The sequence below is a fragment of the Sminthopsis crassicaudata genome, chromosome 2 (assembly GCF_048593235.1).
Source record: "Sminthopsis crassicaudata isolate SCR6 chromosome 2, ASM4859323v1, whole genome shotgun sequence".
In the NCBI taxonomy this organism is placed as follows: Eukaryota; Metazoa; Chordata; class Mammalia; order Dasyuromorphia; family Dasyuridae; genus Sminthopsis; species Sminthopsis crassicaudata.
This window is the reverse complement of record NC_133618.1, coordinates 19,617,122-19,630,979: the sequence shown is the minus strand read 5'-3', so window position 1 is coordinate 19,630,979 and position 13,858 is coordinate 19,617,122. Positions and strand designations below refer to the sequence as shown.

Here is a 13,858-nt window from a genome sequence, read left to right as displayed (position 1 = left end):
TGTCAAAAATGTTATAATTATAAAATTAATTTAAAAACCAATATATGGCCAGAGATACCATCATCCTCTAAAATATCATCATCTACAAAAAATATAAAATAATATTACATTATAAAGATATACAAGGGACCTAGGACTACCCAGCAAGAGAGCAAAGTGTCTCCATAGCAATAGTGGCTAAGCCTGTGTCGCATTTGAACACTGATAACTCTGGAAAGACTAGCAAAAGCTCAAATTTGCAATCAATCAATTTTGAATCATTAATTAAGTGCCAGTTCTATATGAGACATGTTTTTCTGCTGATTAATCTTCACAAACGTTTTATCTAAAGAGTGGAGATGGGGCTTTTAACTCCTTCCCATACAGAAATGTAATGTAGCTACTTCAGGGAATTATTATTGGCAATAATTGGAATCCTTGGCCATCTTTGTTCTAAAGATCTAAGAAGAAAACAGAAAGAAGGACAGAATCACAGATGAATAACAGCTCTAAAAGTGGTATATTGAATTTGTGGATATAAACTTTAAAAAAGTAAGTTGCACACAAAGGAAGTCAAATGCCAGGTGCAATCAATCCCTTTATTCTGTTTTGCTATGCATATGAGAATGTTGCCATTTCCTTTTCTGCATTTGTTAAATTTGGAGTTTTTAAATGTTTTGATTATTAAAAATCCTAAGCTATGAGCTCTAATCTTCATTTCTAAGGTTCCTAGTGACCTAGATGATCTTTGACCATCATAAATGAGGTAATAAACAGGAGATATATGAGGAAACATATTCCTCATTTCAAATCCTATTGAACTCCTTTTCTTCTTGTTTCTTTTCTGTTTCATTCCCTTCTTTTCTGTTTGGTGCCATCTCTATATCCATTTCTTTCTTTCTCTATCTTTTTTTCTTTCCATATTTGCATCTCCAGTGCTTAGCACAGTGCCTGACACATAGCAGCTGTTTAATAAATGTGACTGATTCTCATCTATTCCCATGTAATTGGCAATGATTAAACCATTAGGCTTCATGTTCTTGCTTTTAAAAATATGTGACTTTAGCATTTTCAATTTCCACGAAAAACAAAATGAAAGTGGTGTTCCAAATGTGACCCCTAACCTTTTGGGTTTCAGTTATATTAAAGATAAATAACTCCCACAGAATAGCTTTTCCAGACTAAAACCTTCTATTATAAAGCTAGAATCATGAAAACTTTAGAAAAGATGATCTAAAGAGGAAAAAAAAAAAGATGAGACAAGAATTGAAAAGCATTAAACCCAACCCAGAGTTTGATAAACATGAAGATATAAATTATCTAGGAAAGAGCTCCTTATCTGATAAGAATTTCTGGAAAAACTAGAAAGCAGCTAGACAGAGGATGGGCTTAGGCAAGTGCCTTACATCACATAAATGCAAAATGGATGAATGATCTGAATACTAGAAATCAGACCACCAAAAAAAATTTTTTTAATGGAAGAGGTTCTGGCTATGGAACAGGGATGAATTCTTCACCAATAAGAATTTGTGTGTTTACAAATCCTTGAAGAGTAGAAAAAGCTTGAAAGTTGGCCCTCTGTGTCCTGGAACCTTTAAGGCCAACAGGTCTAATTTTGCATGTGAAAATTATGTCCCAGAGAGGGAATATACTTTGTCCAGAGATACACACCTAGAGTTTTCCACAAGTTTTTCACCTTTCTCATTATATACATGACTTTTCTTGACCATAAGTTATGGTAAATAATTTAGTTACTAATAATATGTGCATCAAATAAGTCATATTAAAAAGTATCCCTAGATAGTGCTTCTTTTTTGTAATTTAGTTACTAATAAAATGTGCATCAAGTAAGTCATATTAAAAAGTATCCCTAGTTATTCCTTCTTTTTTGTAATTTAGTTACTAATAACATGTGCATCAAGTAAAAGTCATACTAAAAAGTATCCCTAGTTATTCCTTCTTTTTTGTAATTTAGTTACTAATAACATGTATATCAAGTAAAAGCCATATTAAAAAGTATCCCTAGTTATTCCTTCTTTTTTGTAATTTAGTTACTAATAACATGTGCATCAAGTAAAAGTCATACTAAAAAGTATCCCTAGTTATTCCTTCTTTTTTGTAATTTAGTTACTAATAACATGTATATCAAGTAAAAGCCATATTAAAAAGTATCCCTAGTTATTCCTTCTTTTTTGTAATTTAGTTACTAATAACATGTACATCAAGTAAAAGTCATACTAAAAAGTATCCCTAGTTATTCCTTCTTTTTTGTAATTTAGTTACTATTAACATGGACATCAAGTAAAAGTCATATTTAAAAGTATCCCTAGTTATTCCTTCTTTTTTGTAATTTAGTTACTAATAACATGTACATCAAGTAAAAGTCATACTAAAAAGCATCCCTAGTTATTCCTTCTTTTTTGTAATTTAGTTACTATTAACATGGACATCAAGTAAAAGTCATATTAAAAAGTATCCCTTCCTTTTTGTGGTGCCCAAAACAACCATCTACATTGTCAATATTTAGTTTTAATTTTGTCCCCCTCAAGAGCCAATAATCTCAAGGCATCAATAAAATAAAAAGTTTGCCACTACTACCAAAAAATAATATTTAGGGATCTCTGGCTCAATGTTTTCCCCTCCAGATCACATTTATATTAGGGGGGACTTCAATTCTTCAGCCCAGAGGACCATTCATTTGTAAATTTCAGCCCCTATGGAGGGACCTATAGAGATGTTTTCAAATCTTTCTCAGCATCCTTCAAGTCCCCGACAGCAGAGGTGGGTGGACACCACCCTGCTTTCCAGCTCCCCTTGATGTGTCATCTTCCTTCAATAGAGCATAAACTCTCTAAGGGCAGAACTATTTTGCTTGCTTGTTTCAGTGTTCCCAGTGCTCGGCGCAGTAGTCCGTCACACATGTTTGATAAACATGTCATAGACTCTGAGCAAGAACAACCTTGGATTCCAAGTCTGGGAGATTTTTCAGAATCTTTGCAGAGATCTTTTGGAGAAGTGTGAAAAATCTCTATGCGCTCCTTTGCTTCTGACCCCAGAACACAGAGCCCCCAGAGCCCAGTGTCCATTGCCTCCATATCACCTGCCCCAAATCCCAGCCCTGTCCACACTGACTTTCCTCCTTATTCCTTTTAGGTGGGTAAAGTTTGAAGAGAAGGTTGAAGAAGGAGGTGAGCGATGGAGTAAGCCCCATGTGTCAACGTTGTCTCTGCATAGCTTGTTTGAACTCCGAACCTGCCTGCAGACTGGAACTGTGCTCCTGGATCTAGATGGATGCTCCTTGCCACAGATCATAGGTATGAGAGAAGCGATCAAACTGCCCATTTATTGCTCAGGTGACTGTGGGATTGGTCATCTCCCCGCTTGTGAAGGAGGTTTGGGCAAATCTTCTTGCCTCTCTGGATCCTCATGTGTCTCTGGTGAAGGAAACTGGATCAGATGGGTTAGAGGTCACTGTTCTGGGGTTAGAGGTCACAGTTTTGGCATCAGGAGTAATCAGCACCAAATGGCATGTGGCTCTAAATAAATATTGCCCCAGCTCAGTTATAAGAGAAGACCCCTGAAGGAACAGGAGATTCTGGATATAGACTTCTCTGCAGATGGAAGGATTTCCAGTCCTGACACCTTGAGGGGAGACCCTCAAATACCTGAAGACTGCTGTTGAGGCGCCTCGCCCCAGAAGAGCAGGTTTGGCCAGGTTAGGGAGGCGCTCATCTGGTACAAGGCCTAGAAAGTGGATTAGAGAGAGCACAACATATGGCGGCTTCCTAACTGAATTAATTAAGCTAACAAGTTTCTAGACTCCTGAAGGAATGAACACACTGTCAAAATGTAAATGGAACAAATCTGAAAATCACACAATCTATTAAAATCATTATTTAAAAATTTTGCTCCCTCCAATTTTCAGTGCTGGAGGCAAAGCTCCAGCTGCCCCACCTTAATTATGTCTCTGAAATTTGGCAATGATGATGCAAATTCATTAGCAGCTCCTATTAAACAGCAAGTGTATCTACATGTATTCCTTATCTTTAGCCAAAGTTTGGCTCCCCTGCTTCTCCTTTGTCCTCTGAAGCCAAACAGAGTGAGGTTAGCTCATCCTTCTTCCACATGACAGCCCTTGGACTATTTCAAGGGAGAAATGATATTTGCCCATCTAAGTCTTCTCCATATTGTTCAATGGTTTGGGTTCCTGCAGCTGATCCCAGTGGGGATGGCAACTGGGGGATTAGGAAACAAATATATGGACTCCAAATAGTGCCTGGTACACAGTAGGTGCTATATAAATGCTCACTCTCTCCTGCCCCCCTCCTCCACCTTTCAGGGAGGGATAAACTCCTGTGCCTTGATGTAAATTCAAGAGCTCTCCAGCCTCTTTTGGAACATAAAGTGTTCACATCACAGGGCTTTTCTAGAATCCATTTTTATATATTTCTTCACATTGTCACCTTTGACATTTTCCCCTCACGCCCAGATTTTCATCTCGTCTGTTTTCACTACATTAATCATAATACTACAGGTGCAGTGTAGTATAAGGGCTGGGAGGCCAGTTGATGATGCCAACTGAACATTGAACAGTTGGGCAAGTCATTAATCTCTGCTTGCCTCAGTCTCCTCAATTGTAAAATGGGGATAATGATGGCACCTATCTCCTAGGGTTGGTGAGATATCTTAAAATACATAGACTGGCACATGGTTGGTGCTTAATAAATGCTTATTTCTTTTCTCTGTTTCCTTCCTACCATAACCCGACTTCTTTCTTTTCCACCTTATACCTTCCCACATCCTCTGCAGTCCATGACTGACTTCCTTGCTCTTCCTCAAACCAGATATTGATTCCCAATGCTGAGCATTTCCCAGGCTATCTCTCCCTCCTCAAATTTGCCCTCTAGCTCCCTGGTCTCCTTCAAGGCTCAGCCATTTCCCACTTTCTTCAAGAACCCTTTTTCCATTGAAATTAATGCTAAAGAGCCTTCCCCTGAGTGCTTTCTCCAAATGAGCTCAGCTCTACTTGGTTTAGTGCATAAAGTGCTTGCATGTTGTCTCCTTCTTAAAAGTCTGTCCCTTTTTTTCATGTCCCCAATGCTTAGCATACAGTAGGTATTTAATAAATGCTTCTTGACTGACTACAGAACCTCAGAAAGGCCTTTTGCTTATGACCATACAGGTAATTATAGTAGAGCCAAGACTTGAATGAAGAGTAGGGAATCATCTTAAAATCATTTAGTCCAAACTCCTCTTTTTCAGAGGAGGAAACCAGGTCTATATTTGGGAATGCTTTGGCCAAGATTCCAAACAGCAGAGCCAGGTTTTGAACCCAGACCTTGGGGCTCTGCCCTGCCCTCTCCCTTAGATCACTACACATGACTGATTCACCTGAGAGCTGGGGGAAGTGGAGACAATTGTCGGGACTTGGCCAATTCTGTTCTTCTTCTTCCATCCACCCAATGATATTCTCTCCAAGATTTCTTGGGGCACAGGGAGAGAGTCATAGACCCTTTGCCTCCTCTAATCAGGCAATGACGTTGGGTGGGGATGTTTATTTCTCTGTCAGATGATGTTGTTGAGAAGCAAATAGAAGATGGACTTCTGAAGCCAGAGCTGAGAGAGAGAGTCTCCTATGTCCTATTGAGAAAACATCGGCACCAGACCAAGAAACCTATTCACCGCTCACTGGCAGACATCGGAAAATCAGTCTCGTCCACCTCCAGTAAGTTGGACCCTTAAGAATCAAGGAGAGATAGCCAAGGTCAGCCCTGACTTGAGGGGAATTTCAGCCTTAATGTCTCTGGTGGTCACCATGGACCATCTAGAGGATGGTCCAGAGAATACAAGGAACCAGCCCTTTCTCCAACCCAGAACACCTTCCAGAGAGCTGGCAAAGCCCTTGGGTGCTCCCTCTTAATTTACAAGAATAGTCAGCAGTCTAAGTAGGAAAAGAAGGACTGATGAATGATGGGAAAAATAGGTCTATGGGACACTGGGTCAGTGGAGACCAGGAAATGTTCAAGTTAAGCCTGTCCTTATTCATCCCTGTCCCATATAGGGTCCATATTGGGTCCTCACATTTCCAAATACACTCTTCCACTCTCCCTCCTCCATGGAGTATGGCTTCACTCCCCATCACTCCTCAGTCACTTCATTCCCACTCAGCCACCCCAGCCGGAGCTTAACTCCTGGACAGAGACTTCAGATAGCCCATGACCGAAGGGATAACCAAGCAATGGCAGAGATTGGCCCCTTCTACCTTCCCAGATAAGACAGAGAGGGAGTGGAGCATCCCACCCGAGTGATGTCATCTATGTACCTCCATCACTGCATAGAGTTCCTGTTAGGAAAGCCACGAAATGAAAATGTATGCTGGTGGAGAATCGGTATCATATTGCTGATGGAAGTTATAGAGTTACAGAGTATGGGGTATCTCCCTGGAGGGCCTCGGGGTCAGCCAGAGTCAGGATAAATTAAAGTTCTTAGTCTTTAGGGGGAGAAGTGAAAGAGGCAGGCAAACAATCCTGGATTCGGGAGTCTGGAGTCACCAACTTCTCTCCTCCTCAACCTGCGGCCAAGTGCCTCTCTGACCCCTCTCCCTCTGCCCTCTGATCCTTGCCTATGCTTAACAGCAAACAATCATCCCACACCAACAGTGAGAAGAACCATTAATCCAAACATATGCTAATAGAGTCATTGTCTCACATCAAATAGGTAGCCTTAAGTGCTCTGATTGTCTGATTCAAGCATACTTTTTTGGAGTTTCAGCCCTCTACAAAAGGGATACAACATAGAGAGAATTTGGAGCTCAATTTTTTTTTGCACTCTCCAAACTTTATTTTATTTTTTTTCCTCAAAAGCATTTTATTTTTTTCCCAATACATATAAAAATAGTTTTTAATATTTATTTTTGTAAGATTTTATTTTCCAAATTTTTCCCTCCTTCCCTTACTTCCCCTTTCCTAAGATAGTAAATAATCTGATATAGGTTATATGTGTCCACTACTTTTAAACAAATTTCTATATTTCTCATGCTGTGTAAGAAAACTCAGACCAAAAGGGAAAAAACACAAGAAAAAAAGCAAACAAATAAACAAAAAGTTGAAAATACTAGACTATGATCTACCTTCAATCCACATTTAGTCTCCATAGTTCTCTCTCTGGATGCAAATAGCGTTTTCTATCCCAAGTCTATTGGACTTGCTTTGGATCACTGCATTGCTGAGAAGAGCCAAATCTATAATAGCTTATCATCAAGACAGTTTTGTTATTATTACATAAAGTGTTCTCCTGATTCTGCTCACTTCACTTGGCATTCAGTCCACGTAAGTCTTTCCACAGGTTTTTCTCAAAAAAGCTCATCGTTTCTTATAGAACAACAATATTCCATTACATTCATACACCATAACTTATTTGGTCATTCTCCAACTGATGGCCATCCATTCAGTTTCAGTTTCTTGCCACTACAAAAAGGGCTGCCACAAACATTTTTGCATATACGTACTTTTCCCTTTTTTATGATCTCTTTGGGACAAAGACCCAGTAGTGAGACTGATGGATCAAAGGGTATGCAAAGTTTAATAGTCCCTTGGGCATATGGAACACAATTTTTTAAAAATTAGTGTTTAAAATTTTCTTATATGTAATTGGAAAATATTTTATGAAATAAAATATTTTTTAAAAAATTTAAAAAGAAAACGTATGATGGTAAAACCTCATTCATTTGAATAAATGGAGCATAGAAAGGTCGGTTTGAATCAGGGAAGTGCTTGAAATGAAGTATACTTTTTAAGAAAACATATTACTTTTCAGCATAGAGTAATGAGATTAGAACTAGTCTCTGCCCAGGCTCTTAGGAGAATTTTTAAACCTACTCATGGCACAGTGAGGAGAGCACTGCACTTGGAGTAGGAGGATTTGGGTTCAAATCTTGCCTCAGACATTTAGTAGCTTTGAGATCTGGGATAAGTCACTTAACTTCCCCATACCTCAGGCTTCTCAGCTGTAAAACGGGGAGGTTGGATATAATGGTCTTTAAAGTCCCTTCCAGTCCTGAATCTATGATTCTATTAGCATATCAGTTAATGTGACTGAGAATTATGATAATTATTATTATTAAAGAAGATACAAAGAAAAGAGAGAAGATAGGAAGGAAAGAAGGCAGGAAAGAAGGCAGGAAGGAAGGAAGAGGAAGGAAGGAAGGAAGGAAGGAAGGAAGGAAGGAAGGAAGGAAGGAAGGAAGGAAGGAAGGAAGGAAGGAAGGAAGGAAGGAAGGAAGGAAGGAAGGAGGGAGGGAAGGAGGGAAGGAAGGAGGAAAGGAAGGAGGTAAGGAAAGAGGGAAGGAAGGAGGGAATGAAAGAAGGAAGGAAGGAGGGAATGAAAGAAGGAAGGAAGGAAGGAAAGAAGGAAGAAAGGAAGGAAGGAAGGAAGGAGGGAAGGAGGGAAGGAAGTAGGAAAGGAAAGAAGGAAGGAAGGAGGGAATGAAAGAAGGAAGGAAGGAAGGAAGGAGGGAGGGAAGGAGGGAAGGAAGGAGGAAAGGAAGGAGGTAAGGAAAGAGGGAAGGAAGGAGGGAATGAAAGAAGGAAGGAAGAAAGGAGGGAAGGAAGGAGGAAAGGAAAGAAGGAAGGAAGGAGGGAATTGAAAGAAGGAAGGAAGGAAGGAAGGAAGGAAGGAAGGAAGGAAGGAAGGAAGGAAGGAAGGAAGGAAGGAAGGAAGGAAGGAAGGAAGGAAGGAAGGAAGGAAGGAAGGAAGGAAGGAAAGAAAGAAATCTTTTAAATTATGTATTTGATGTGAGCCTTCCTGATCCAAGATCTGGATGATTATGCCCATACCACTGGAGTAGGATAAAAGTTTCCCCTACAATCTATCAATATTCATCGCCAGTCTCCCTTTCCCAAAGAGTGCAAAAATGTGTCCTTTGGCCAACGCAGATGACTCAGCTAAGCAGGATCCATCAGTCCCTCCTCACCAAGGCTTCTTGTCCCTCTTGCAGACCGGAGCCCGGCCCGGAGCCCTGCTGCAGCTGGCCCCAACTTGCACCACTCCACTGAGGACCTGCGCACCAGACAGAATGCCAACTATGGCCGACTGCGTAAGTGCCTCTCTAGCCTTGGCCAGCCACTGTGTCAGTGCCAGCTTCGGTGTCTAAGGGGATGTTGTGGCAGCATTACCCAGCATCCCCAGGAGTATCAAAGGAAATAGAAGTAGTGCCCAAAGCGAGGCAGCCCCCGGGCCACAGCTGCTACTTGAGGTCATCTTGACCCAAGCCTTGAGCTCAAAAGGAGCAATTTTGCTTTGTTTGGCCCTATGGGGCAGGCCCAGGGCTGCTCATCAACAAGGAGACACAACTTAGCTGGAGGTAAATAAACGCTTCCTGCCAATTGGAGCAGGGTTTCTCCAGGAGCTACCCCCTGGAGTTCCTCTAGGAGAGCTTGGATGGCCACTTTCTGGGAGGATGGTAGCAGGGTTTTCTGGACAGGTACAGGCTATACCAAATGCTCTCTATTACTCCCTTTGCACTAAGAGTTGGTCTGCGATGTCATTAAACACGTCACTGTTGAGTGTTTCATGACAACATTGACTCGAAAACTGCATAAAACAGCAGAATTGAGACACCTGAATGGTGCTCCCTCCCTCCCCTGCAAGGGGCCAGGCTCTGGCTTTCCTCGGTTGTCCCTTTGGGCTACTGTTCAAAGGATTAGCCCCAGACTGATGAATGAGGAAAACTCAGTGCTGAGAAGCCTTCTCCAGGCCTTTCTAGGCAGGTTGGATTAGCCCAGAAGGAAGTGACGCATGGGAGAGCCTAGAGGATGGTCTGCCTGGATCTGGGGAGAATCAAAGAATAAGGAGGGACAAGCAAGGGGTGTTTTCATCTTTTGCTTCTAAGAGAAAAACAATGAGCACATTTTGAGGGGTCAGGATGGCCTCTTTGCCACGGCCCCCCTGCTTCTTGCTCCACTTTCTGGGGTTAAAGAACAAGTTGCATCTTTCCTTAACATGAAAAGGTCCTTCAGCTGCTGGGGGAGCATGTTCCTGCTATAAGAGAAAGTCAACACAAATGCGAGATGGCGGAAAATGAAATAGTTCTATTGGACTGACGCAAAATCTATGGTGGAAGTAAACTTGAAATAAGTCTAAAAAGTTTGGGTAAGGGTCTGAAGGGGTTTGAATGTCAGTTTTAGAAACATATACTAAAAGGTAGAGCAATGGATACCTTGGAATATCACTGGCCCTAGAATCAGGAGGCTCTGAGTTCCAATCCAGATTCAGACACTTGCTAGCTATGTGACCCTGGGCAAGATGATCTCAACAAAAACAAAAAGAAAGAAAGATAAAAGGAAAGAGAAGAAATTTATATCAAATCCAAGGACCAATAGGGAGTCACTGAAGCAGACAGAGGATTCTTTAGAATGTTATGCAAAATAGACTGACAAAGGGAGAGAGTGAAGGCCCTAAGCACATATCATGTCCAAGGCTCTGGACTGGACATGGACTGGACTGGAGTCCATCTAAATGTCAATCAGTCAATAAAGAAACATAGTCTTCTGAAGTCAGGAGGACCTGAGTTCAAATCTGATCTCAGATACTTAGCACTTCCTAGTTGTGTGATCCTGCACAAGTCACTTGACCCCAATTGCCTCACAAAAAGAAAAACAAGATGAAGGAGGAGCAGGAGGAGGAGGAGGAAAAGGAGAAGGAGAAGAAGAAAGAGGAGGAGAAGGAGGAGGAGAAGAAGGAGGAGGAGGAGGAGGAGGAGAAGGAGGAGGAGGAGGAGGAGAAGAAGAAGAAGAAGAAGAAGAAGAAGAAGAAGAAGAAGAAGAAGAAGAAGAAGAAGAAGAAGAAGAAGAAGAAGAAGAAGAAGAAGAAGAAGAAGAAGAAGAAGAAGAAGAAGAAGAAGAAGAAAGAAGAAGAAGAATTAGAAGAAGAAGAAGAAGAAGAAGAAGAAGAAGAAGAAGAAAGAAGAAGAAGAATTAGAAGAAGAAGAAGAAGAAGAAAGAAGAAGAAGAAGAAGAAGAAGAATTAGAAGAAGAAGAAGAAGAAGAAAGAAGAAGAAGAAGAAGAAGAAGAAAGAAGAAGAAGAAGAAGAAGAAGAAGAAGAAGAAGAAGAAGAAGAAGAAGAAGAAGAAGAAGAAGAAGAAGAAGAAGAAGAAGAAGAAGAAGAAGAAGAAGAAGAAGAAGAAGAAGAAGAAGAAGAAGAAGAAGAAGAAGAAGAAGAAGAAGAAGAAGAAGAAAGAAGAAGAAGAAGAAGAAGAAAACACAATCTTTACTCTCAGTTTGGGAGCAAAAATGAGACAAGTGCTAAGAGTACCATGATCCAAAGCAGAATGAGATGGGTAAGTGCCCAAATAACATGAATCAATCAACCAAGCATTTCTTGAACCCTAGACATGGGCAAGGGCCTCCATCCTTAGGACGGAGCTGCAGACCCGGGTCTCTCAGCTCCCCGGGAGAATGACATCAATCCTCAGTAAATGGTGGCTGTGATTAGAACAATCAAATGAGGGAAAAGGCCTTTGTGTAAGTGCCCCTGTGACTAGGCCATCTCCTGTCTGCCAGAAAAATATGGTTCGTGCAGACCGGCCTTCCCTCTGCCAAAGAGAACTCTCAGAAGTTCGGGAAAAGGAATCCATGTAATTCTGGGGGAGAGAAAATAAATCGCTGACCTGAATTACCGGCAGAGCTCACAGCAGGTTTAGGGCTGGAACACCCAGCATGTGTTTTTCATTGCCTTAACCCCCCTTTGGGGGGAACGTGGCCACATTAACAGCATTTCAGAAAGTTTCTATTGGGAAAGGACCCTCAATAACCACCTAACAGCCCACCAGTGAGATGCCTCCCTGTAACATGCCCCCAAAAAAGTGATCGGCCAGTCTCTGGCAGAAGACCTCCAGGGACGGGGAGCTCATCCCTTCTTGAGGCAGCCCGGTTCGTCCCGGGACAGCTCTCAGTGGAGGGTGTTTTCTTGACTTCCAGCCAAAACTACCCCTTCTTTAGCAACCTCTGCCCCCCCCCAAGATGTTCCTGGTTCAGCCTTCTGGAGCCAAGCAAAATAATCTAATTCTTTTGTGCTGATTATCCCTGAAATTAAGGAGGGAGCAGGAAAGATTTGGGCTTCAGCTCTGGCTCATCCTAGAAAAGGCCCTAAAAGAGAGGAATAATCATCACAGATGGTCCAGAAAATATTCTGGACAGGGCAAAAGACAAAGCAGGAAGCTGAGTGAGGCTGCAGGAAGCTGGCTGAGGCCACAGGAAAGGCTTCTTCACCAGCAGGAGCTCGGGGTTAGGTGGGGGTCCTTGGGCTTCGGTTGAGCCTGGGAGTTGGCAAGAGCTAGGAAGGTTACAGGCGGCATCCCCGGCTCAGGCTCCAGGATAGTTAGTGGTCCTTGAACCTGCTCATGAAAACCTGCAGCACAGGAGGGTGGGACGGTAGAGAGATGGGCGTTGAAACAACCCAAATTGAAGTAGCCACTTTTAAAAATCAGCCCACTTCACTATCACAGTTGTTCGGTCATTTTCAATTATGCCCCATTCTTCACGACCCCATTGGGGGTTTTTGTGGCAAAAGTACTGAAGTGGTCAGTCATTTCCTCTCTAGCACATTTTACAGATGAGGAAACTGAGGCAAACAGATTTAAGTGACTTGCCCAGGCTCTTGCAGCTAGTGAGTATCTGAAGTCAGATTTGAGCTCAGAAAAATGAGTCTCCCTGACTTCAGATTCAGCACCATGCCCACTGTGACACCATCCCACTGCCCTATGAACTATGGCCTTTTCCAATGCTAATCATCCAAGATTCCAAGATTCTAAGTTTCCTTCCAATGTGGCCATTCTACATGCCATCGTTCTGTATTCTGTGTTGTAAGGTTTCTAATGTTCTATGTAGTTCCCTCCCAACTCCAACATTCTGGGTTCTATGTGCTAATTGCCCTCCCAGCTCTCCCGGTCTGTTTTCTATAATCTGAGGTCCCTCCCAGCTCTCCCGGTCTGTTTTCTATAATCTGAGGTCCCTCTCAGCTCTCCCGATCTGCGTTCTGTCTCCCAAGGTGACTTCCTCTGACGTTCTAAGCCATCCTATGAGCTCCATCTGCTAAGTGAGTGCAGCATTAGCTTGTGTCCGCTAGCCCACTGCTCCTGACCTTGCTGGGTTGAGGGGACCTTGATGGCTAATCCACGATATTCACTCTGGTCCCCACTCACGTTCCTAGAAGGAGCAAAAGGGACCGGCTACAAGCATGTTTGGTGATGGGAGGAATCTCCCTCCTCTGACCAAAGCCTGGTGGCACCCCAGGATTAGAGGAACTCCCTTGCCTGCAGAAGTGCTGATTTTCTTCTCTTTCAGGTCACGCCCAGAGCCGGAGCATGAATGATATTTCGGGCACCCCCAACCCAAATCAGGTGCGTTGCAAAGCCTCGGAACTGAGGGGGAAAGTTGGGGAAGCCCCAGGGCTGAGAGAGGAGGGGCTAAGGAAATTCAGGAAACATTTCTTAGGCTCTGTGCTGGGCCTGGGAACGCAGAGACCCATGGGACGGCTCCTGCTCAAAGTACTCACATTTACCCAGGATACATGTATACAGATGTGTCACCACAAAATATAAGTGTGTGTATACATATATATGTGAATGGAGATGGGGGGAGGGAAGGAGACACAGAGAAACAGAAGGGGGAGAGGAGAGACAGCCAGACAGAGAGAGATAGAGACAAAGAAACTGGGAGAGAGACAGAGACAGACAAGAGGGAGAGGAAGAGAGGAATAAACAGAGACAGAGACAAAGAAACAGGGAGAGAAACAAAGAGAGACAGACAGACAAGAGGGAGAGGAAGAGAGGAATAAACAGAGACAGAGACAGAGAGACAGAAAGAGACAGAGAGAGAGACA

General features: G+C 42.4%; 1 protein-coding gene across 1 annotated transcript in view; it reads left to right on the top strand.

The window, feature by feature from the left end:
• SLC4A5 (solute carrier family 4 member 5) overlaps positions 1 to 13,858 on the top strand; it is a 111,785-nt gene that overhangs the window by 68,604 nt on the left and 29,323 nt on the right. Inside the window, exons 5-8 of the mRNA XM_074285473.1 lie at positions 3,133 to 3,293; positions 5,549 to 5,704; positions 8,975 to 9,073; positions 13,321 to 13,376. Of these exons, the coding sequence (XP_074141574.1) occupies positions 3,133 to 3,293; positions 5,549 to 5,704; positions 8,975 to 9,073; positions 13,321 to 13,376 (472 nt within the window). The remainder of the gene's footprint in view (positions 1 to 3,132; positions 3,294 to 5,548; positions 5,705 to 8,974; positions 9,074 to 13,320; positions 13,377 to 13,858) is intronic.